The 25,805-nt window shown below is 42.7% G+C and overlaps 1 protein-coding gene across 1 annotated transcript in view; it reads right to left on the minus strand.

Annotated features, from left to right (window-relative positions):
* LOC124619574 (glutamate dehydrogenase, mitochondrial) overlaps positions 1-25,805 on the minus strand; it is a 158,736-nt gene that overhangs the window by 32,701 nt on the left and 100,230 nt on the right. Inside the window, exons 2-4 of the mRNA XM_047146065.1 lie at positions 7,126-7,326; positions 6,787-6,873; positions 5,912-6,099 (exon numbers count right to left, since the gene is read on the minus strand). Of these exons, the coding sequence (XP_047002021.1) occupies positions 5,912-6,099; positions 6,787-6,873; positions 7,126-7,326 (476 nt within the window). The remainder of the gene's footprint in view (positions 1-5,911; positions 6,100-6,786; positions 6,874-7,125; positions 7,327-25,805) is intronic.

Genomic DNA, 25,805 nt, shown 5'->3' on the forward strand with positions numbered 1-25,805 from the left:
TGCCAGAACAGCCTCTTCAACGTGTTTAATTTGGCCTCAAGTCATGCACAGTGAGTGCAAAAGGTGAGCCTTCTCATCCTTTGCTACATTTGACTTGACAGTGAAGGAAAGGTATGACTGGTTCAGTTTCAACAAGGTACAGCACCCTGAACTTGTTGGTTAGGAGAATGGGTGTGTTGAGGTATGGAGCCCCTGGACCTACCACTGACACAGCACTCAGTCAAGTAAATGTGTGGTAAAGGATTTTTTGTTCTCTGTAGAGGAGGCAGTATCCACAGGAAAGGATAATACTTGAGGTACCTCCAGCACCTCTGGTTCATGTCTCTCGGTACAGTATCTCTGGTTCATGTCTCTTGGTAGCCTTTCCAATACACCCCTTCGGAAGGTAGCGCCAAACAATAAAAAAACTAAAGTGATTGGCTTGCAACTGCTGTGAGGTTGATAGAAAGAGTGGACCACCTACAGAGTAGAGAAAGGTGGGACTGTTGGTTTCACTGGGACAGAATACTCTTGAAGAACCTAAATGTGACCTGATACGTTTTTGTGTAGTTTGGTTTCACAAGTGGCCACTTATTATTGTTTAAGGAAGTAAGTTTGAACTAAAATTCACTATTGAATATTAAATGTTTTGTTTCATTTTTCTGTGTTGTCACTTCATCATCATCATCATCATCATCATCATGTGACAGTATGAATATTTGTTAATTCTGGATCATTCTAAGTTGTTTTGGGGGTTGAAGTATCACACATTTCAACTGAATTATTTTGTCACCAAATGCCTATGTTAAAACAAGCTTCTAATCATGTGACAGCAGTCAAGGTGATTTCCAGGTGGTTACTTGCAACTAACTTGTCCTACACCCTAGAACAGTATTCACAGTGGGGCTGCATTGTGTCTGGTGCAATAGATCACAGAACAGTAAACAAAAAAACTTTCAGTTAAGCTTGTCGATTCTCTCAATTTCTGGATGTGCTATCTACTAATATTACAAATTTAAATAACTGAAGTAATTAACACCCAACAGAGATGTTTCTGGTATGACAAGACAAAAACCTCGTATAAAACTTACCAATTCTGTGAAGCTATTTGGAACCATACCACTACACTGTAGGCAGTTTTCCACACTGTTGGTGTAAAATTAGTTATTTCAGCCTGCCTTTTAAGCCAATTTCTTATTTGGCAGTTACAGCCTTTATGTGTTTCAACATGTTTAAGTAGAATGCAAGCTGTTAGTTTAATATGGACCACAGTAACCTTCATTACCTACAACTGGGTCACATCACCTGACAACTATTTGATAAAGCACTTCTAACACAGGCCTTGCACTGCATCTCAACTCATTGCCGTCACCTCTTTACTACTGAAAAAACTTAATCACATCCAGAGTAACATGATTCTTTCAGAATTTAATGTGGAGTATGTGAGAATAATTAAGTAGCACCCTTACTACAACTTTCCTGAACTGAGCAGGGATATTCCACTGCACGGATATCAGCAGAAAGCATTACCTGTCTCCTAGTCAGTCTATTTGTTACCCTTGTGAAGGAAACTTCATTATTGGTTTTTTTTCCTTCAGGAAATATTCACTTATCAGTGAGCACATTGATGTTCAAATTGGCTGCTACAATGATCCTGTGATATGACCATCCGTGGACACCAAACACACATTGAATGATATTCTTATTAGTCTCTGCATATGGCAATTACATAGTCTTTAAAATGCCACTGAAATGAACATTGGTTTTCAAGTTACATGCTGACTTTTAAAGTTTCCTCACAGACTGCCAGAACAGATCTTTCAGCATCGGGATTCTGTCAATACTGTGCAGCTTTGCAGTGCTTAACTCACGTGGTAGGTGTAGCACTAGCCTCAGTGCCTTGTTTGTATTGTCTGCAATGTCTCCAGCAAAATATTGGCAACCTTGCTCCACACTACAGTGGCATAAACCAACATTGGCCTGTTTAGGGCAAAGTACAATGTAATGCCGCAGTCATCATGGGCTTACACATGGGGTAGAACAAGTCCATTCTTTCTAGTGCTCTACTCCTCATCCACCTGACTTGCACCTTCCAAGTTAGGCATCAGTCCAGGGTGATACTGAGTTATTGGCTGGTGAGTAACACAGTCTGACTCTTGGCCACATTAAATTTAAGCTGCAATTTGGTGGCCCAAGCTCCCACTTCATTGCAGGCATCATCTCACCAGTTGCATGTTCATGCTTCAAGTAAAAATTGTGGTAGCATCTGCACAGAGTGCCAGTTGGACCCTTGGTGCCTTTGGGACATCTGCTGTGGAAACAGAGCAGAGGAGAGAGCTGTGGACAGACCCCTGTGGTATTCCCACTTTTATGTTGTGTGATGTAGACTCCCCATCATCCACATACATGTGGAAGGTGCAACCATAAAGTATGCAACAGACACACATGTGACACTGCTACTCCATGCATCAGAAGTTTGTACATGAGGCTGTCATGTCACATGCTGCTGAAGGCTCTGGAGAAGTCCAGCAGCACTGCCTCAAGGTACATATGCCACTCCAGTGCTCCCATTCATGCCCCACATGACGCTGGAGTTGACGCTGTGTTGAGTGGCCTCTTCATAAGCCGACCTGCTCATCAATGAGCACGCCTTCATCCCCGACATGGCGCTGCAGTTGCTTGGTGTAGAGTCTCTCAAACACTTTGGAGACTGCAGGATGCAGACTGATGGGCCGGTAGTTCTGCACCAGCCTATGGTCTTTGCTAGCCTTATGAATGGTTACCACCTCCTCATGTTTCTATGCAGATGGGTAGCTGTAGGTCCTAATGATGGAGTTGAAAGATCTTTGTCAACTACTTTACCACTTGTGGCAGCAGCTGCCTCAGTATGTTGTCACGTTACTACTCCCTGCTGTCCTGAGTTGGAGGTGTGGTAGTTGGTACTGCATTTGTTCTTCTGTGATGTCTTCTATGACATCTGCTTCATTCCTGTTATTCATGAACACCAGTAGCCTGTCCTCTACTAGGCAGATGTGTTCTTCGTCAACAACAGGGCTACACACATGGTCATGATAACATCGTATGCAACCACTTTGATGATTGCCGTGTCCAAGACGACATGGAGGCTGTGATGTGGGTAGTGCCTTGGGTCATATGGGCCCACCACCATCGTGTCATTCCAGATGCTTGGCGCTGAATTCGCTGCCAATAAATAGGTTTCTATACACAGGCAGCAATGTGTTTAAGTCCCTGGCTTGCAGGAGATGTTTCAGCTGATGGTACATTGTAATAGAGATCTCTTGGCCCGCTAAGATGCAGATGGTGACAGCTGTTGCTTCCAGAGGAGACAACTGTACTGGATGCTGGCACAACGATGTTTGCACTTATGTCGCTATTTCACTGCCTACCATTTCTCTGTCTATGCGACAACAGAAGTTTGGTGTCCTCACATTAATTCCATGTTTGACTAAGGTTTCGATGGTGAAGCTGCCGTCCACAGTCTCGTCATGCAGCAATTCCCAAAACTTGTTGTTTTGTGTTCCTATGCTGTGTGTGTTCCACATTCAAACAGTGAGGCTCATGAGTGGTGTATTAGCCATGTCTAGGTGTTGCGGATGCTAGTGTGGTATCGACCCGGGTGGCTGCCTGCACTGCAGCAACGATCAGCTGCAGAATCTGCACGACGAGCTGTTGGAACTCTTAGCATCGTCCTGAGCTCTGCAGCTTTGGTTGTCACAGCTGGTTTCTCCTGGCGAGGTGCCATCTGCTAGTCTATCAGCAGTTTGTGGAGTCGCAGCATCGTGTGGTGGTCACTAAACCCCCACTTCCAAGCCTTTGGTCCGTCCGGGCTGGGCTGGCTGCTCCATCTGTGGTCCACTCCCAATTGTGTCTGCCACGGCAAACATATGCTCCATTTGATGTCCATGCCCTGGACGTTTGTGGGGGCAACTGGGCATTCGTGGCCTGGCCTAGCTGGTGTTTGTCTCATTGCTGTTGCTGCACTGTAGCTCCTTCCCTGCTGTACTGGCTTGGATAGGGCCAGTCATCTCTAGTTTGCGGCTGGATGCTTGAGGGCAATGCAGTCCTGGTAGTTCTCCTTGTACTTCTCCTGGCAGTTGCAGCATTGTGGTAGGTCTGTCTTCAGGATCCAGTATAGGGGTACACAGTATACGGGTACACAGTATACGGGTTATCACCTCAGCTGGGTTTACTACCAGCTGACAGGCTCAACCATATACTACACACAAAGTGTAGGGGCATCTGGCAGTACCAAATGTGGTCAAGGCCCTGGCAATTTAAGCACTGCACTCGGTCTCCTCTCCTGCAAATATTTTCTGTGTAAATGCAACACTACCCACTGGCTCCACCTAGTTAAGTCTTCCTGTTTCCCATGCTGTCAGCCAGTTTAAACACAGAAAGTGGTGTATCACGAGTTGTCCCTGGATGACTTCATGTACAATGGAGCACGAATGTTGTAGGCCATTTCTACCAGGGTCCATGCCAAAACGGAGCTTCCGGAAGACTATCTTCAGTGTCTTCACTGGCTCTGAGTAGTAGTTGATGTAGTGCCAGCCCTCCTTTTCCACAAGGTCCATGATCTCTTTGTAGTCTTCGATCAAGTATGTCACAACTTTGTATAGATAGCATCCTGTCATGAGAGTTGTGAAGTTATCCTTCCCAAGCAACTTCATCTTCTGCTCTAAAATTCTGAAGGCATCTGTCCACTGGATGATGACTGGTGGTGGCATCATCATGTAATGTTGATTATCCGTGGTTCCCTCACCTTCTACGGTAAGGTTGGTGAATTGGTTGACGGTACTGACGTATACTGCGACAAGTGTTAAAACCCTGGCAGTGTGCTCGCATTTCAGCTTCACGAAGTCATCTTTGTCAGGCATCTGTGGGGGCCTCGTCCCTTTCCTTGACGCCTTTTGTTTGTGGAGTTTGGGAACTCTGCTGGCAGTGCCTGTGGCAGTGTGCTTTGTGCTGTCACTGGTCGCATTTACATCAGCTGGGCACTTTCAAGACCTTGCTCCACCTCCATCATCTCAGTTGCTGATTTTGCCCCTGGTGTGAGGCCTAGCAGTAGAACAAGGCCTCCCTCTGCCTCTCCTCTGTTGGCAATACTCATCACAGGCAGTGTGCTCCACGACGGTGTGCTGTCCTTGGCAGCCATAGGCTGGAGGACAGTCATTGTTTTGGGCAATGCTGAAACTTTGTCCATTGCACTGCTTTTAGTGGTAAGGTGGGAGGCCTCAAGAATTACAACTATAAACATTTTCACTGCTATAATGATGCGCCTTGACATCTGTAAGGAGGAACAATTCTGTTTTCTCATTAAATCTGTAATATGTATTCCAGATTAAATGCCTTGACTTCAGGTAATTCTCATCCTTGGACTCTAACAAAATTATATTACTGTTTTTCACTTGACACAATTCTTGTGAGAGTGGAAGTCTGAAATGAGGTCATTGCATCCCACAACATGTTTAGTAATCAAAGAACAAGATGTTCTGATATGGTAATTTCACTGTGATGGATGCTGACATACATGCTCCAAATTACCCCCAAAATCAGAACTACCTAACAGATTTCAGTCCTTAAAATGAGTAATAAAAATGATTAAATAACATAATTTTTCTTTAATTATGCTCTATTTGTCTGTTTGCCATGATGAACTCATTCCACACTCTTTGGTCAGTATGAGGTAATCGATATATAGTGAAGAATTAACAAAAAAATGTTTTAAGGTACTGATATTAAAGCACGCCAATGTATCCACTTTTAACGCTTTGGGGCACAGCAACCAGTGTAGAGAACCATGTACAATAGAGGAACAAGTTATCAGATTTCTGACTTCTCACAACATAAATGCAGGAAGCTATCAAATTTAAACCGATATGCTAGAAACCTGACACTCAGCACCACTTACCTGCACAATGAACGTCTTCCCACCCCAGCCTGGTGTTGTGCCAATCATGCTCATGTAGTTCGCCTCCATTATGAAGTTTTCCAGACCGTGAAAAACTCCTCTCCCAGTAGCAGAAATTCTTCCATGAATTCCTCCTTGATTTATTGGCTTTCCAGTAACACAAGCATGAGCATTGATATCCAAGTGACCTGCAATAATGAAGTCATTTTACTATTCTTTTTAAACGTAGTTCACAGCCAATTTTCATCAATAATTTTGCCTATATTGCTTGGGAAGTTTTTCTGCTAATGTCTATCTTTTGAGCCTGGACAATTGCAATACAGTTTAACAACCATTACCCATCAGTTTCCAAGAATATATATAAGTGTCCATAGAAAATTTGTTTGTGGCATTGCAATTTGGAATGAGGTCATATTGAGATTGTTTGCTGCATGTACTGCCATCTGTCATTACAGTTAGAAGTATATTCCTGTTATACTTTAAGGCATAACATATTTTCATTGAAGTTAGCAAAACAGTGTTTTCTTATAATTTGTTTTGGAATTATTGTAGAGAGGTAATTTAGAAACTACTACAGCAGTACTTAAAGCATAATGGTGACATGAGAATAACGTCTATAAATCTACAACACATCATCTGTGATTGAAATACAACAGATTTAAGATATTTCAAGTGATACAGCTAATTACAGTTTACAATTTTAAAAACAGAAACGAAAGTTAGAGTTTAGTGCCCTATCAACATTGGCATCCTGTGAGGCAGAGTGTATGAAGATGTTAGCTGTAAAGTTAATTCAAGAACAAGTCCAGCAGTTGCCTGACGTGAATTATAATTAAGAGTATGAAACTATTCCCATAGTGTGAAACTGAAGTTACCGATAGTTTTGGCATACGTATCGGCAATCCAAGACATCTCTCGTTCTCCTGTACCCATGTCTGGAGCAGGCACATCAACACCAGGCCCTGAAATACAGGTAATTTAATTACATATACCCGTAAGAGTTTAACAGCAATGTCAGATAACAGATTTAGAAACTCCTATAAATCAAACTTAAGGTTGCAAGTGCTGTGTAAAACGAAGTGTTTGTCTGCATGGGCTTTTAATATATTTCTGAAAAACAACAGCAGCACAAAATATTCAAGACAAAAATACGAATATTAGACAAAATTACAGATATGAGAAATTTTTCCAGAGTTAGTTAATTACGAACATACCAATGAACCCTTTCTTTGCCAGCTCGAGAGTGAATCTTCTTGTAATTTTTTCTAGTTCATGTTCACTGTACTTCTGAGGATTCAGTTTCAGCCCTGCCTTCCCACCACCAAATGGAACGTCCACACAGGCACATTTAAATGTCATCAGAGCCGACAAGGCCTTTACTTCATCTCGCGTAACATCCTCTGAATACCTAATACCTGTAACAAACAAACAAAAACTATGAAATCATTGTTATGTTAAAAGAGCTGTTGCTACAATCGCTATGGAGTGTATTAACACTATCAACCTGTGAGCTTCAAACATTTGCGGAATGAATAGTTTCTGAAATATTGCTCAGGAGTTCAAAGAAACTGCCACAGACCTCGCTATGGAAAGAGAAACAATGTGTGACAACAAAAAGTCTTGCAAATCTGAAAATTGTTTCCAAGTAGATAAACAAAATATCCAAGATGCACTGCAACAGTTGATAACTGTGTCAAGTTCAAATGTATCTTAAAACAGATCTTAAAAATTTATCAACTAAAGACTCACATTCTGACATGTACACACTGCTTTAGGTATCTTTTTGCTGAAACTTTGATGCCATTAATGAATTAAGTAACTGTTTAGAGCAGGAAGAAACCTAAAGTGCATGATAGGCTGCATCCAGCTGGAACAGACATGTAAAAACAAAGCATGTCTGTCTGAAGATCACGAAGCAAACAGTTGGAATGTATTGTGGTAACAAAATAAAGTTAATGCCATAAGATAAATAGCTTTATATTGTTTTCCACTTATATTGTAAATCTTTCACATGCTTCATATTATGATCAGCCATGAATGGCTAGAAACTAGGACTGGAATTAGTCAAATACATTGCACTGACTAGTGCAGTTGTGTTCTCTACTAAGAACCATATCTCGTTTTTTCTAATGCCCAGGAGACCATCATAAAAAGAAATGAGTTAAATGTAATTATTGTCTTTGAATAAGAGTGTCATTTATGCCCATCTAACTGTGTATTTCTTTCAGTTACCTATCTGTACAACAATTTAGTAGTTCTTTCTAAGTATGGTCCAAGTTTCATCAAGCTTTGTTACTTGGCAAGTGACAACCTGCTGAAGTTTCACACACCAGCAGATTTGAACAACTCAAGCATAAGACCCAATGAACGCAGAATAGGCATGGTACAAACATGCAGCGGAGTCATGGGAGGGACGTGGCTCTATTTTGAGACACACACGTGTTAATGTCGTGACATGTCCCTTCGTCATCTGCGCCATGCTCATTTTCAACCATAGGTGCCGCTCCAAAGCAACACATGGCAGAGGTGTCCAAGTAGCATGCTGCTGTTTTCATCGTCTCATCAAATACAGTGCCGCATCATTTGATGGATTCTGGGACTACCATCTGAGGTTGCTTTTAAGTTTCAGACCCAACTGAAAGCAGGGAACAAATTTATCTGGTAAAATAAATTGTCATCGGAAAAACCCTACTTCAGTGCATGTCTAAGTGAAGCAGCTAAACCATAACTGGGAACACTGTGCAGACATAATGTTCTACATATGAGTGTTTAGTGAATGCAATAGCCATTCTGAAACTAAATAGGAGAGGATTTTAGGAAGTATGTGGAAAGACATTCTTCAATATATGAGGGTTACCCAGAAAGTAATGCACAACAGTTTTCTTTTCTTCAGCAATTCTTTACTGAACATAAAGAGAATTATACACATGAAAGATTGGTGTTTTATCTATACACCCTATTTTTCCACGTAAAATCCAACCTGGTCTATGGCCTTCCTCCAGTGCGAAACGAGGTGTATGCCCTGTCGGTATCAAACCTTGTCCTGACTGTAGGGCCAGTGCTTCACTGTGTGAATAACCTCATCATCCTCAAAATGCCTTCCACAAATGGCATCCTTTAATGGCAAATGACATCCTCAGCTCGCTGCAACATGTCAGGTGTGACAGCCGTGGATGGTCTCCCCGATCTCTGTAAATCGTGGAGCTCCGCCGAACCGCCTTTTGGTGACCTCACCCTCCGTGCCCAGCAACTAACTGTACTTCTGTCGACAGCAAATGCTTCGTAGACTTTGCACAAGCGTTTGTGAACATTCCCCGTAGTTTCTTTCTCTGCAGTGAGAAATTCAATGATGGCACATTGCTTGTAATGAACATCACCTACAGACGCCATTCTCAAACTGTCCTGCAGCTACTCTGTCAGAAGTGACGCAAACTTGGTGCGTTCACTCTGAGACTTCAAATAATACATATGTAACGTTTCGCATTTGTAGCACTGTTTTTGGCTGAGAAAAAATACTGTGCATTACTTTCTGGGCAACCCTCGTGTATCTGAGAAGTCATTGAGGTTTTAATTAAATATTTGTTAGACTTCCCATTATGACATTGTGGCACTGAAGACTTGATGACGTCCCATCACAGATCAGAGTAATATTCTGTTTACGCAAATACCTTAAACGGTTAGAGATTTTGTACAATTGCAATGCAACCGTGTATTAATAGTTGATGTTAACATATCAAGCGCACATTGTGCTAATTTTTGTCCTCTTTTAGAACTTGCTGCTGCATGTTCTCAGCTCATTAATAAACAGATTCCACATACTGATTTCATTACATCTGCATCAAGAGGGACACATCGTCTGTCACAAAACAGAAAGGAAACATACACCTGGTAATAGTCATCATTATAGTAAACTAAGGTGTTTGTTGCGGAGCTTGTCGCTAATCAGTGCTATGAAATGCTCGTCTATGAATGGGGAGTCCATATTCATCTATCTCCATGATCACAAACATACTATTTTAAGCCGCAAATGCTAACAACACACCTAAAAAAATTGATGTATTTCGCTAAGTCATATCGAACGTACATCACTTTCGTGTCTTTATCGTCCAAACCACCAATACAGTTGAACATCATCCACTATGTGTGTAAACAGTTTGATATTTCATCTCATTGGCAGCAGTTCGTTGACGTTCTCCAAATCATGTCATTCACTTTGTGTAACACCATACAGAACATCTTTCAGACACAATGTATGTATTCTGAAAACGTTAGGAACACAGATTTAATATGTTAATTTTCTCCTCCCTTTCCAAGAAGCATCCAGTATCTTCTACGCTGCTGAACATCTAGAAGTTCTAAAATATGGAATGCATCGCACTGTGGGTCTGGTATGGACGGCATGATTGCCATTGTACTGCAGCACAACCGTCTCACGTGTCCTGGCATGCCGTTCCAATGTGCTCCCAACTCCTGTCCGCTCCCCTTCACTTCTGTGTGCATTGCACCTTTCGGCCCATTTTGTACTTGTCCGGCAGTTGCCGAAACGGCATACCGGTTGTGCATGGCACGATATGGTCTATCCCTTTATTTTCTTCCCTCTCACTGTGTCAGTATAGCCCTAGCGAAATGTAATGTGAACAAATGCTAGCATGGGTTTCAGTTTACCGTTGCTTAGAAAGGAGGAAAAGAATGCCGCGGATTCATCTGATTTGGGAAAGAGAGAATGCGGGCCTTTCACGGTCTGTTTCAACAGCTCAGTTGCGATCCTGAGATGTTCTTCCAGGACGGTCGAATAAGAATACCGCCGTTCATTGGACCACAATGGGCGACTGAAGGATTCGTTACAGCTGAAGAACACGTTCTTCAGAGAATCTATTTAACCTATCCAAATGCAGCCTGTCGCCACAAGGTAAGTGAAATGAAAATACTGTTTCAGTATATGACAAGGTCTTCATACTTTGTACTTGGCATATCATAATTCACTGGTAACCAACAACTGCGGAACTGAGAGATGTAGAAATATATCATTCAAAAGTTTCAAAAGTAATTTGTCCTATTATTTATATTTAATATTGAAACAAACTTACAATTTTACAAACCTCTTTGAACTGGGGAACTAAAATTTTTCTGTAGAAGCTGTAAACGGCTGTACTGTTTTGTATAATTTTGTGCACGACAGAGACGAGTTTGAAACGGAAGACGTAGTATCGTTAATTTGTCTTAAGCAAGTGCAGGCAGCTCGACAGGTGTGTGGCGGATTTAAACAAATGTGAGGAACATGATGGATTACTTATTGATTTTAACTGGTTCTGTGAGTTGGTAGTTATCTAAAATTAATTTTTTGGAAGGTTGTTGCTACTTCACTCAGCTGACCACACTTTTGTAAATAGCACAATAAAATATCATTTAGTATATTAACAACTTACTAAAGGTACGGATATTATTCCTTTTTCATTTTTCGAAATGATCCATTCAGTTCGTTGAATACATCGATCCACATATTCTCTTGCATGAATACTTTCCTCGTAACTGTCTAGTTTTGTCCCACAAAACTGGCGTTCGTGCACCACGGAAATTAATAGCTCAATACCAATTTCCCGAGCCATGAGAGTAAGGTACGAAAACAAAAAGAAATAAAATAACCTTAGAACCAGTTAACTAATGTACACTCTATTATTGCCTCGAAGAGTGCCGCGCCGTATTTAAGGGATGTGAAGGCGCCAATGTCTACAAATGCCCAATCAACAGCGAATCAGTCGTCCAGTGCAGTGGGGTGTCCGCTAGCTCCACGGCTGCTTTGTGGAAGCCTGCACATTGCTGTCCCTACTACGGCCGTATACACGGTACCGTGTAGACGGCTGCCGGACAAGTGTCAAACGGGCTTGCCGGGCTGGTTACCGAGGCAGCGAGTGGCACCTCCGTCACCTGTTATCTCACGCGACAAGAGTTCCGCCTACCACGCGCGCTCGTGCGATAACTGCTGCTGGCTGGGCCAACACGTGTGCTTCCGAAGCGAACAAGGGCGCCAGGTCCTGCCGGCATTCCGCTAAGATTTACACCGAAGGCGCTGCGGAATTGGCTCCTTTCCTAGCTCATATTTACTGAGAATCTCTTGCGCATCGCAAAGGCCCCTGTGACTAGAAAAGCGCGAATGGCATCCCTGTTTTGCAAAAAAGTGTAGAAGATCGGATTCACACAATTACAGACCAATATCAGTTGCTGGACCACAAACTATATTAGGAGGTCAAACTATATTAGGAGGTCAAACTATATTAGGAGGTCAAACAACAAGAAGGGAAACAAGCTTTTCTCGAAGGAGATCAGCGCGGATCTCTTCAAACACATCTTGGAAACAACATATGTAGATGAATAGATAGTTTCCGTCTTCCTAAATTTCCGAAAGGCTTTCAGCACTGTACCACATCTTTGACTACATACGACTATAGGAAGAATCTTCGCAAATACGGCGTGGTTATATTTAAACTGACGGTGTTCCGAGGGCTGCAGTGCGGGCTGTATACTTTGCAGGACGCTGAAAGTTCGTAGAAATGCTCATTAATTGGTGCCCTCACGGAGCATGCTGAAAACAACAGTTCCACTTTCTGCCAGGTGAAAATATGACGATCGAAGCAGTCAGAAGGTGACGGGCGTGCAGGAGAAGGAAGAACGATCAAACACATGATGGCCGGTGGTTCTAACAGATTTACTCCATATCGTCACAAGCTAAAACATGTGTTCAACACTGTCTCCCGACTCACCATGCTACATCCGTAACATACCATGATCGACAGTCGCTCGCAGCACATCCGGTCTAATCAGAGCGGTATGTCGTCGTATGTTATCCTCCAGATCTGGAAGACACCGGATACATCTCTGGCAGACACGGTCTCTCATATCCCCACAACCAGAAATCACATGGATTTAGGTCGGGGGGATTTGGAACGCCAAACATCTTGGTATTGCCTTGAGATGATGCAGTCGTTACCGAAGGTTTCTAGAAGCAAATCTTTCACCTGGCAAGCGACGTGTGGTGTTGCGAAAAAAATGTTGGGGTAGGCGAAGCTGCATTCTCGAAAACCTGGAATCACGTGTTGCAGGTGTCACTGTTCACCTAACAGACCCCCGAGGTATCATCTCGTGGAAGAAAAACGGACCGAGAACGGAGAAGCTTGTGAAACCGCACCACAGAGTCACATAAGCTGAGTGCAGTGAATGTTCCTGCGCAACATGTGACAGTTCTGAGCATTTGCAACATCGTGCACAGTAAAATGTGCCTCGTTCATTAATCCTTTGGTGAGCCGTGGGAAACATGCTTCCCACTACAATGAACTTGCGCCTAGTCCCGTGGGATTCACAGTTCCTACCTCTGTACGGTGTTACCACCTAGTGAACAGTATAGGGTACTACTTCCAATCGGAAGTTCCCGCCGTTTTTGCTGTACCTTCGCGCAGAGGCATTGTATAGCTGAGTGTTGCTCCGCAGAGGAGCCTTTCAGTGCTGTTTGATTGACATTTTGTGATTTTTTTGCTTAAAGCTATAGTATAAGGTAAATACTTTTGGTTCAAATTTATGAAGGAGCACGTAAAATTTGAACGAGGAGAATTCCAGTTTGAAACAAAAGGAGCCATTTCTGCAGTAAAATGGATGGATAACCATCCAGTCACTTTCCTGTCCTCCATTCATGACCCATGAGAAACAGCCACAGTGAAAAGGAAAAACAAGGATGGTACTAGTACAGAGATTTCTTGTCCTGAAGTTGTGGCAGAATACAACAAAATAACGGGTGGTGTGGATAAGTTTGATCAATTACGAGAAAGGTATGCTATTGGCAGACGTTCTGTAAAATGATTGCACAGAATATTTTATTTCCTGGTGGATGTTGCTGCAGTGAACAGTTTTATCCTGTGGAAAATAAGTAAAAGAGAAAGTGGACAGCATGATCAGCTCACATACAGGAGCCATCTAGCCAGACAATTGATCGCTGGCTTCTCATCCCAAAAAGGCGTGGACAAAAACCTGTCTTTCTGGCAAAAAGAGGTAAAGTACCTGAAGATTTTCGTCATGTGGCTGTAGGGTAGCATCAACCCATTTTAGGAGAAACCTACTGGACGTGCCGTCATTGTAGTACCAAAGCTGTGGAAAAGAGCACTCGCTGTGTTTGTACATATTGCCAAATAGCACTTTGCATAGACCCATGTTTCAGAAAATTTCATGGCAAGTAATTATGAACAATCATTGTAACAAGAGAAGTAAATTTATAAAATAAATGACATATATTGAAAAAGTTGGTTTTGTCATTTAACTCCAAGGAAGGGCAGTGGTAAGAATACGTCCCACCTTGTTGTCTGACCTCACTTTCACAATTGGAGCAAATTTGATATTCTGTATGATAAATATACATATCTGGTAACTACTATCTGATAACTACTAACTGATCTCCATTCATTAAAAAAAACTGCTCAATAATTTTGCCCACGAAAGGGTTAAAAGAATGTTCACCCGTTTCCACGTGTGCCAAAAAAGGGCAAAGTCACGATGTTTCAGCCTATCTTGGGGCTTCATTTGGTGCACATTCTGAATCATGCAGGGGTACCAGTCTAAAATGCGCTGTAAAATCTTATGAACTGTCGACCAGGGGCGCGAGAATTCCTGTGGCATAGATGGAGCACTGGCTACAGGATTTGACTCGTGTGCTCCACGGTCGGCTATTGCCACGGCAACATATGGACGGGCCGCCTCCCTTTCCCTTCTGCACTATCTAATCGACTTGTATCTTCAAATTTCGTGATCACGTTCTTTAGCCCATTTATTGACATGGGGCCTCTTCGCAACGGTTTCGTCAGGGGTATTTCCCGCAATGGAGTGCTGCTATTGCTGCCATTCTGATAAAACAACTTCGCCAGTAGTGCACGATATTTCTTCTCAATAGCCGTTGTGTTTTGTACGGAAAACTTTGACCTCTTAACCCGTTACACCCAAAGTCACTTCACAAAATGAATCAACACGCGTCGCCAAGCGACAAACAGCGTACTGACGTCAAAACAGGAAACATTACACATTCTGACTGCTTGCAGTGCCATATTTCACCTAGTGAAAGGAAGCAGAACTTGTTTTTTCAACATACTCCGCGAGCGCACCGATTAATTAACATAACTATGATATTTCAGCGTCCTTCGATGCACAGTCCACACTGCAGCACTCTGAACATGGTTAGTTTAATTATAACCACCCGGTATGTGATTAGCACGATGAACAGTTGACTAAAAAGAAACATTACATTATTGCCTTGGATGAACTTTCCACTTAGTGTATGGGACGACAACTGTCTTTAAATGTGGAGAATGTACTGTAATACCCTCAACGAAGAAAGAACCCTATAGTATCCTATTATAATAGTTGTCGAAAACTGGATCGCATCACACCGTGTAAGTATATATCGAGAATACTAAGAAGCAATATAAAATGCCATTATCACGCAATATCAGTATTAGGGAGGGCGAATTGACGACCGGAAACCGTTGGAAAGAGTTCTGGTTAAGTACAGTGCATATGTAAAGAAAACTGCGTACAAGATGCTAGTGCAACGAATTCTAGAGTGTGTTTGGAGTCCTTATCGAATAGGCACGACAAACATCCCACGGATTAATAGACGCTCGCTAGTATCGCAACGGTTTGGTATAGCCATACTAAAGTGTAAAGGAGAAGCTCATGAAACGAATTTCAATCCTAAGGGGGGGGGGGGGGGGGGGATCTCATGTAACTCCCTGAAAATGTTCATTTTCTATTTATTATTTTACTTATTAGTAGAACTCATTTACAGTAAGTTCTCACGGTTTCAATGATGAATCCCATCCGAAGTACCTGAAAAATAAATGTATGACGTGACCTTCGTGCCACGCCCACATTTTTTGAAGCAACACTTCAATACTAGCTCGGTGGACAAAGACTGTGAATTACTTTCTAACAAACTTGCACGGGATACATTTAGAAGGCTATGATATACACTCTTTGGTTTTGTAGATCATTGTGACACTGTTCCCCCTATCTTAGAAACAATAACATACCAGCTGCATTGAAATAATGCCCTAAAACCACATTTTGATCTGCTACAGTCGTCAGAGTTGCACCTTATGATGCAGTTCTTGTATTTAATGATGATAACATAGGACGGATAAAGATAGAGAGAGAATGAGCTTTAAGGTAGGAACACTCAGGACACCTCTCTGGAGCTAAAAAGTCAGTTTAAGACCTGATGAAAAGGTAGTAAACAAGAGGTGACATAAAAAAGTATGGGTTGACCTTTACATTGCATTTCCCGGAAATTATGCTTTTTAAAGTCGATGTACTTTATTCTCAGTATCTATGACGGCTAAACTTACGAAATTTTTTACACTAATTTGTACAAGCCCAATAAACGTTGTTTCTAGCGTAAACTTTTGAATTCCTGAGTGTAGGCTGAGATATGGAGCAAAGTGCTTGAATTTTGCATAAATTTTATATTATATTTACAGAATTATAATTACAGTATCGTTAAAATTCTCCTACTCGATATAGTCAAAAAACCTCATGAGAGAAGTTTACTATATGCTACGAGATCAAAAAGAAAATTTTACAAACATCTCAAATAGTTCGAGGAAAGGGAACATTTTTTTGAAAATAAAACTTTTAAATTCCATAAAATAAAGTTATATATGTATATAAGGAACTTAACATTAAATGTTGTAAAGCATGGTACAAAATTTCATTGGTGTCTCTTCAGAAATTGTGGGTTTGGTACATCTTAAATAGCGTTTTTCAAGAGCGCCTGCTTTAACAGAAAAATGAGAGTTCCCACAGAAGCATACTGGATAAATATAGAGAACTTCTATTCGAAGAAGAAAAAGGTTACGCTACCGCCATCCTCTACGATGTTGCCTTGACGATAATTAAAATAAGAGATATTAGGGTGCGCATACAAGCAGACAGACAATGCGCGAGTGGAATAGAACACACAACTGATAACGCTGGTATGATGTAACCTCCGGCATCGCTATACAGCGGCTCGCTGAGTGCTGCAAGCTACAGCGTCCGACGCGCGCGCCACACTCCGCGGACTTGGCGACAATGTTGGCTTCGCTTGCCTTCCTGTCCTTATCAGCAGCGGCGAGCAGCGGCGGCAGGAACCGTTACTAGAGTTGCTAACTGCTACGCGCTAAAGGCGTTGCCACGTCCCGGAAATGAATGTTTTAAGCTGAAGATATGTAAGTTTCGGCGAGATACACTTCCGCCAGTGGGGAACGACCGAGCGCCAAAGAAAACCACAAGATCGTCATCTGGACTTATCAGCTGAGATTTATCGCAATGGAAAATCGCTCTTCTAGCATCTTACTGCTTCCATGCCGCTCGGGAAACCAGATTTTGTTTCCCAAACTTTTTAACTACACTCGTCTCCTACGTAACGTCAACGTGTGACTCAGTTTACGATAACAGCATACAAAACATCGCAGTCATCGTTTAATAAGAATGGTATGTTATGTCCGCTCTGGAACCTCCTGTAGGTAGCTCTTTAAACCGTTCGAGTAAATTTACTTTGAGGCAATTGTCAGTTAATCATAACGAAGTTTGTAGTCAAATACCAATCATGGTTTGAAGCTTCAATGTGTTCGTGCCATTACTGTGCGTAGTTTCACCAATCAACCTCTTTAATTTACATGAACTAATTAATTAAATAATTAATTCATCGATCAATATGAAGCTGTGCAATTTCTCAGGACTAAACAGCATTCTGGAATCCTAGCGAATGAAATTGTGCAACTTCAAGACGGTCTTTGGTGAGGCGGTTGGTATCTTTCAGCAAGGTACTTCCCTGTATCGTGGCTGAAAGTGACCAGAGCTGGTCGAATTAAATGATCAAGTCCTTTGAACTATTCCCTTGGAATCCTCATTCAACCTATTCCGATCCAGTTTAAAACATGCGCGCTTACCGCGATAGCTGACAGATGTACAGACAGAATAGCTAGAAATATCCCTTCAGTTATACCACTCCCAGAAACTGCGGTTACTCTATATACTGAGAAGTGGTAACGATGAGGCTCCACCATGTATGTAGGCCAGTCACAAACTATAGGCGAGCTAGATATGCGCGCCCACCACGCCGAATTTCGGGAGGCGCCAAACTGCCGGAAAGAAAGGGGGGGGGGGGTGTCAGGAGGAAGAAATCTATATAAAATCTACATCTACATGGATACTTTGCAAATGACATTTAAGTGCCTCGCAAAGGGTTCATCAAACCACCTTCACAATTCTCTATTATTCCCCTCTCGTATAACGCGCGGAGAGAAAGAGCACTGATTGCCCTTATTTTTTGGTAGTGGTCGTTTCTCCCTATGTGTGTTGGTTTCAACAAAATATTTTCGCATTCCGAGGAGAAAGTTGGTGATTGGAATTTCGTGAGAATATTCTGTCATAACGAAAATGATGTCCAGCCCAAATCCTGTATCGTTTCAGTGACACTCTCCCCCTACCGAGCGAGGTGGCGCAGTGGTTAGCACATTGGACTCGCATTCGGGACGACGACGGTTCAATCCCGCATCCGACCATCCCGATTTAGGTTTTCCGTGATTTCCCTAAATCGCTCCAGGCAAATGCCAGGATGGTTCCTTTAAAAGGGCACGGCCGACCTCCTTCCTCGTCCATCCCTAATCCGATTAGACCGATGACCTCGCTGTTTGGTCTCTTCCCCCAAACAATCCAATACAACACTCTCCCCCATATTTCGCGATAATACAAAACGTGCTGCCCTTCTTTGAACTTTCTCGATGTACTCCGTCAGTCCTATCTGGTAAGGATCCCACACCACGCAGCAATACTCTATAAGAGGACGGATTCCCAAGCGTAGTGCAGGCAGTCTCCTTAGTAGATGTTAATTTTCAACTGTCCTGCCAATAAAACGCAGTCTTTGATTAGCCTTCCCCACAATATTTTCTGTGTTTTCCTTCCAATTTAAGTTAATCGTAATTGTAATTCGTAGGTATTTAGTTGAATTTACGGCCTTTATATATGACTGATTTATCGTGTAGCCGAAGTTAAAGGAATTCCTTTCAGCACTACTCATATGGATGAGTGATAACTAACCAACCTCTCACTTTTCGTTATTTAGGGTCAAACTGCCACTTTTCGCACCATGCAGATATTTTTCTAAATCGTTTTTCGATTTGTTTTTATCTTCTAATGACTTTATTAGTTGATAATTGATAGCGTTATCTGCAAACAACCTAAGGCGGCTGCTCAGATCGTCTCCTAAATCGTTTATATAGATAAGGAACAGCAAAGGGGGTATAAGACTACCTCGGTGAACGCCAGAAATCGCTTCTGTTTTACCCTATGACTTCCCGTCAGTTACTACGAACTGCGACCTCTCTGACAGGGTATCACGAATCCAGCCACATAACAGACGATATTCCATAAGCACGCAATTTCACTACAAGCCGCTTGTGTGGTACAGTGTCAAAAGCCTTCCGGAAATCCAGAAATACGGAATCGATCTGAAATCCCATGTCAATAGCACTCAACACTTCACGTGAATAAAGAGCTTCCTCACTTGAGAAGCGATTACACATAGAGCAGCCACGGAGTCCATACAAAGAGATACACAACACGGTAACAGAAGCACATACCTCGCAATAAACGTGAATCCATGTGAGACAATTGCGAATTTGTGGTTATGAGCCACCACTGACTTCAGTACGAAATGGTGTTCTTGCTACAACAGATTTATTTTTAATGTAAATTTCTCCATTAAGAATCAATCTAACTGGGCCCAAATTCACCCAATGCCCAAGGTTGAGAGATACGGTAGATGGATGACGAGGCACCACCATCATATTTAGTCGTCCAGGATCAACAAATATATCTAGCAGGGGTTGTACTTTAACACCTGACCTCTATCCTCCGGATGTGTATTTATGTGGTCATCTCAACAGTGATGTGAATATTATTCCCCTTGATATTGAAATGGAGTGGCGAATTTTACAGTCTTGTCATATTGTACGAGATGATCCAGGGTGTTTGAAAGAATTCGTACGTCACCAAAGAGGAGGGCAGTAGTGGAGCCAAAGGCGAGAGCGACATGTGGAACACCACCTTGAACGGTTACGAGTGTACAGTACAATGTAACAACGTACTGAAGCAGGATTATATTTCTTGTCAAAGTAGCCCATGGTGAAATTGGAGCCTAATTTGTAACGGACTTACTCAAATGTCTGCATATGAAATTCATTTGCAGTAACTAGGAGAATATTTCCCAGTCAAGTCAGAGGCTGTTCGTAACCATAAATTGACAATTCTCACCTGCACACCCATATGTACTGGACTGGTTTTGCACTTACGAATGTATTTATTTGTTCACTTATTTACCTGCGAACCCAGCAGTGCTTCGCAATTGCTAAGTATGTATGCTAGTTGGGTGTAAATCGGTTGCAATCATTAGTACACAGGGGATGAGGGAGAAGTTTCCAGCTGCTAAATCTGTTAGGATAGTAGCTTTAATGACAGTATGTCGCATGGATTTAATCTACAAAGAGGCAGGATTACAAAGCTAGCCGTGAACACAGCTTTCGTCTTTCCTCTTAAAAATGACTCCGACAAGGAAAACAAAAACGCATGTTTTCACAGCACAGCTTAGCATGTTCTTTCTCGTAGCAGGTTTAAGAGGAAGTGTTAACATATCTTCTTTTCCAGTCATTTGGTCGAGAAGGGTTTCACACAATCGATTCTTTCCTTTTCCGTGAGCCAAATGGAACAAAACAACTTCAGCATTCACTAGCGGCAACAATGCTCCTGCATGATGGTGAATTTGTCCTTGAATTTGTAAAAATGAAGACAAATTACTGATTTACAAGCCCTGGTGAAACTACGAATCGTTGAAGTTAGTTTGTGTTACGTGTGTGCGTATGTGATGTGAGATGCAGTCGAAAAAGAATCTTAAAAGTCGAGTTCAAAACGTCGTTCTTCGATCATATTCGCCCCAAATGATGTCATTTGGAAGGAACTGTTGTACTTTTGCATGTTCGGCAAGAAACGAATCAGTCGAAGCTCTTGGCCAGAAAGCAATGATGCCGGTGGTGGTGGTGGCAGTCGCGCTATTCATCTGTGTCCTCGGTGGCTCAGATGGATAGAGCGTCCGCCATGTAAGCAGGAGATCCCGGGTTCGAGTCCCGGTCGGGGCACACATTTTCAGCTGTCCATATCGAGATATATTAACAACACCTGTCTGCAGCTGAGGGTTTCAGTTAGTCATTTATTCCAAATTATTTTGTTCCTAAGCTCCAGTTGAGCAGATCTAACTACTACCCGCGCGAAGTCGTAATGGATCACGCTTGAGAATTCTTATTCTATTTGCTGTCTACGGTCTTTGTCAGTCTCACTGACTCTACGATCATGTAGTTAGCTCACATTGCACGTACGGCAAGTGATATTTGGACTCCTCACTGGTGGCAATTTTTTTTTCCCAAAATATCTACGAACTGAAATCAACTGAACGTTCGGAACACACCAAAATACCGAGAAGTGACATGAATTCAATCTTTGCAACACAACAAAGATACGGTCGCCACCCGTAACAAACTGAAATATCGCTTTCATTTTTTTTTCTGAAAATATCAATATTCAATGCGGAATTTGTCGTTATGGAAATGTGACAGCAGAAGCGTCAAACTTTTTTTTATGAAAAAACCTGTCAGCAAAACTGTCATACCAACAGTCACATTTCTTTCATCAGATTTTCGTACATAACATCCAAATTTCCGAGTTTTCCGGTGGACTTTCCAAAAATTTTCTTTCATACAAACCTCGTACTGAGAATTGCGAACAGACAGACAGACACAGACACACACAGACACAGACACAGACACAGACACAGACACAGACACAGACACAGACACAGACAGACACACACAGACACACAGACACACACAGACACACACACACACACAGACACACACACACACACAAATCAGCCAAATCGGTCAAGCCGTTACGGAGTGATGGTCTTTCATACATACGACAATTTATTTTGTTTTTTGTTTTTGTTTTACAGATTTATTGAAAGGCAATACATATAGAAAGATTACAAAACTACCACACGTACAGGACATTTTGACATAGTATGAGCAACCGCCTGTCGTTCCGCACCACTGTCATAAGATGATGATGAAGCTTGCCTCACATGTGTTATGTGCGTGCTTATCTCCCACGGCCCGTTCAGAGTAGTCGAAATTGCCCGAGGCTGGTCAAATCCAGTGGGTTTCTCCCGAATGCAGGGCAATTGCAGGTGTTGTGCAGGACAGTTTTGTTGCCAGAGCGTTTCCCGTCACCGATGGCATTAAATTCAATATCTTTGAGACTCCCGGCTGTGGTAAGAATGGGATGTCTTTGTCTTAATCTTTTTCGCTCCGCTCAATACTGAAAGGTCGGAGTTGTCAGCAATCTTCTGGTATTCACACAGTAACGCGCTTTTCCGTCTGATATCAGGATGTGGAAAGCGGCTCAGGATATGTAATCAGTGTGCGCGAACAGGTCGTATGGGCCCACTAACAAAACGCACGACTTTGTTAAATTTTACGTGTGGAGCATTAAGCTAGAGCGACGTACAGTACTCTTGCTGTCGAATATACCAATCCGAGTGCCCATAATTAGAGTGTCGCACATTTCAAGGAGAACGTTGTTTCTGCGTATGAGCTTAGCAGATGTTCGCGTCAAGTGCTCCTTAAGAGAAAAGTGTCCAATCTAACGTGATCCCGAGGTATTTTTGATGCGTGTTTTGAAGTTTGTTCCCTTCGAAATAGACATCAAGGGCTCTGTGTGTCAAACTATTGGACTGATGAAAACTTTCAACTTCTGTTTTATCTGAGTTTGCAACCAAATATTGGCTTAACATGTCTAGATCAGAAGTTAGGATTTCTTCAGTTGTTTCAAAGGTTTAGTGTTGGGTAGCTATTGCCCAACAGTCCACACAACGAAACTTCCTGAACTGTGTTAGAGGAATATGAACAGAAGATGAGCTCTGGCGAATCCCTGTGGTAAGCCATCACTCAATACTTTTGTACAGTTAGTGTCTTTTCCTGTCGTTATAGCAAATGTTCTTCCAGCCAATATCTTGTCAATCAGGTTTGCTCTCTGTCTGCATGTGACAAGTTGTATTTTGTACCTATTATAAAAATCGATTATGTATGAGTGTTCCATATCTCCTCCTAAACCTCTGCACCGATTCCAGCCAAACTGGGTACAGGTATCTCCTTACAGTCAGACAACAACCACTATGGAGCAACGACCTACCTATCATGGTTCAGAAGATTTAAAGTCAAACAATGAGATGTGTGAGAAACTGCCGCACCACGTAAGAAATATTAATACATTTATTCTTTACTGCTCAGAAACACGGTCTAGTCAATTTAAGGGAGCAGCTGGCAGCGCTTTTGATAGTTTTTAGCTGCGAAGCGCAAATGGCTGTAGCTGGAAACGGTAGCAGTCTGTAGAGCTACGAAGAGGCGTTGCAATAGAGAGGTTAGCAAAATCGCGTTGAGAGGCGAAGCAGCTGCGCCCGGCGTACAGAAACTATCCGGCATCATCTCACACCGAATTGACTGCAGGAGCACACATAATGTTTTGTTTCTAACAGAAAATCGGCGAAATGAATACCGGGACAATGCCGATTTGTCAGCTAGTAATTTATGAAGCAGTCCATGCATGCAAACTACGTCATATACTGGAATGAGATTTTCACTCTACAGCGGAGTGTGCGCTGATACGAAACTTCCTGGCAGATTAAAACTGTATGCCGGACCGAGACTCGAACTCGGAACCTTTGCGTTTCGCGGGCAAGTTCTCTACCAACTGAGCTACCCAAGCACGACTCACGCCCCGTCCCCACTGCTTTACTTCTGCCAGTACCTCATATACTGCACTTAGATCAACGAAAGCAATTTATGTTTTCTGCTTCACTTGGTATCCTACTTCATAAGAGCATCAGCTTCGTCCTGGTCGGAATCCAGTTTGCTGAATAGGAAGGTTCTGAAATATCACTGCAATAATCCGATCGAACAGAATTCTTTCGTGCAACTTTAGTGCTGAGTAGTGTGATTAGGTGATACTTTTTTTGACTCATCTGATTCCTTGTCGGGCTTGCGTATTGGTAAGATTTTTTTGAACTGCTTCATTTTCATTTTCATGGGATTGAACCAGATATCAATGTCAGAGAAGAAATCCGCTAGACATCTTTTTGCGTAGTTCGCACTACGAAGAAGAAACTCAGGATGAATTCCATCGTTTTGGAGTGCCTTTCCAGGTTTTAGAGTTTACGTGCAGCATCTACTAATAACTGTCGTGTACTTAATCGCATGTCAGTTTTCGCTGTTAATTATGATGTGCCCTGCATAAGTGGATCAGAACTGGAGGACTTCGGTGAGGCTGACGAGCTGTCTGAGTAGAACAGCGGCCTCTGTAGTAGAAGTCTGAACTGCCTGAGTGTCTGGGCGCCGAGACAAAGGCGTCCATTACGTGCCGCCCCTCCCCCTACCTCTCGGCTAGCCGAGCACTGGACAGACATCGCGCCGTTGGCAGCCCGCCACAGCACACCCACCCTCACCCACGCCCACGGGCAGAGCTAAGCAAACTGCCCCGGGCGACGACCGCCGGCAGCAGCCACAGCACCGTACCTACTCTTCTGTGTACAACGTGGGTCTGAAGGCGCCCGGCCGGCCCCACAGTGCTTCGTTTACAAAGCTGCCACGCGGGCTGCGCCGAACACTGCAGCCATATAATACGAGCACAACTATAGACAGAGTACCAAGCGCACACATGCCGGCTATTGGTGTACACTAGAGACCAACGGTGAGCAGTCAGCCACTCCCAGATCACTCACGTATGCGGGCGTCATTCAACCCGCTCCTGCTGTAGCGCCACGAGGTGTCTCGGATGGAGTGTGGAACGTGCTCATACGCAACAGGAGTAACCAAGTCCTGACGGCAAACATCCGCCATCTCATTGTTAGCGAGCTAAGGTCAATGTTAGTACATCAGACAGTAGCGTTGGCGTCAGATAAAGTGACAGCATACAGTCTTACAAGTAAAGTGCCTTCACACAATTTACGTCCGTAGGCCAGTGTCTTCCACATCACAGCACAGCAACGAAATACTGACGGAGACTTCCGTCTGCTAGTATCTAGTATCTCTCCCACGTTTTGGCAACATTCTTTCACTGTCATCTACAGCAGTCGAAGTTTCGCCAGAATGAACTAGTGGCAACTTTAGTTCGGAAGATTCATTTTTTTCTTTTTCGCACACGTGACGATTCGTTTACTCAGGCACCTTTTAAAACCAAATCCCGGAGACAGAAGAATTTTTCTCAGTTTCCTCATTACCACTGTACTCCACTTGAGTCACAAAAGCTGTGATCTTTTTCAAAGCTAGTATTATTTCCTTACATATTTCTTTATGCAACAGAAATTTCTTAACATCGCCAATGGGATATTTTTTGTATGAAATTTTTAACTTCCTCTCTGGGGTAGATACTTTAATCCCACTCATTGTCAGCTGAGCTTCGTGTCCCTCACTCCTGCTGTAATATGCACGTCATCGACTTACTCAGTTTACCATTTTACTTGCAAGTTCTCGCCTTTTCAGTCTCATGGGTTCCTTTCGCCCGACCACGCTTCTTAACCCATCACCTTGCAACATTTGCCAGTCCAGTGCCGGTTGCTCAGTTGACAAAATTTTATGCTTGGCAGAAGTAACTTGTGCACGGTTGAATCTCGCTTCGTCCGTCAATCTGTCCTATTTCACATCTCAATGCGAATGATACTAAAGAGGAACGATATGTGGCAGTTCAAGTCCGCTTGATCAAGCCAAGATGGACATCA

The sequence above is a fragment of the Schistocerca americana genome, chromosome 6 (genome assembly GCF_021461395.2).
Source record: "Schistocerca americana isolate TAMUIC-IGC-003095 chromosome 6, iqSchAmer2.1, whole genome shotgun sequence".
Classification (NCBI taxonomy): Eukaryota; Metazoa; Arthropoda; class Insecta; order Orthoptera; family Acrididae; genus Schistocerca; species Schistocerca americana.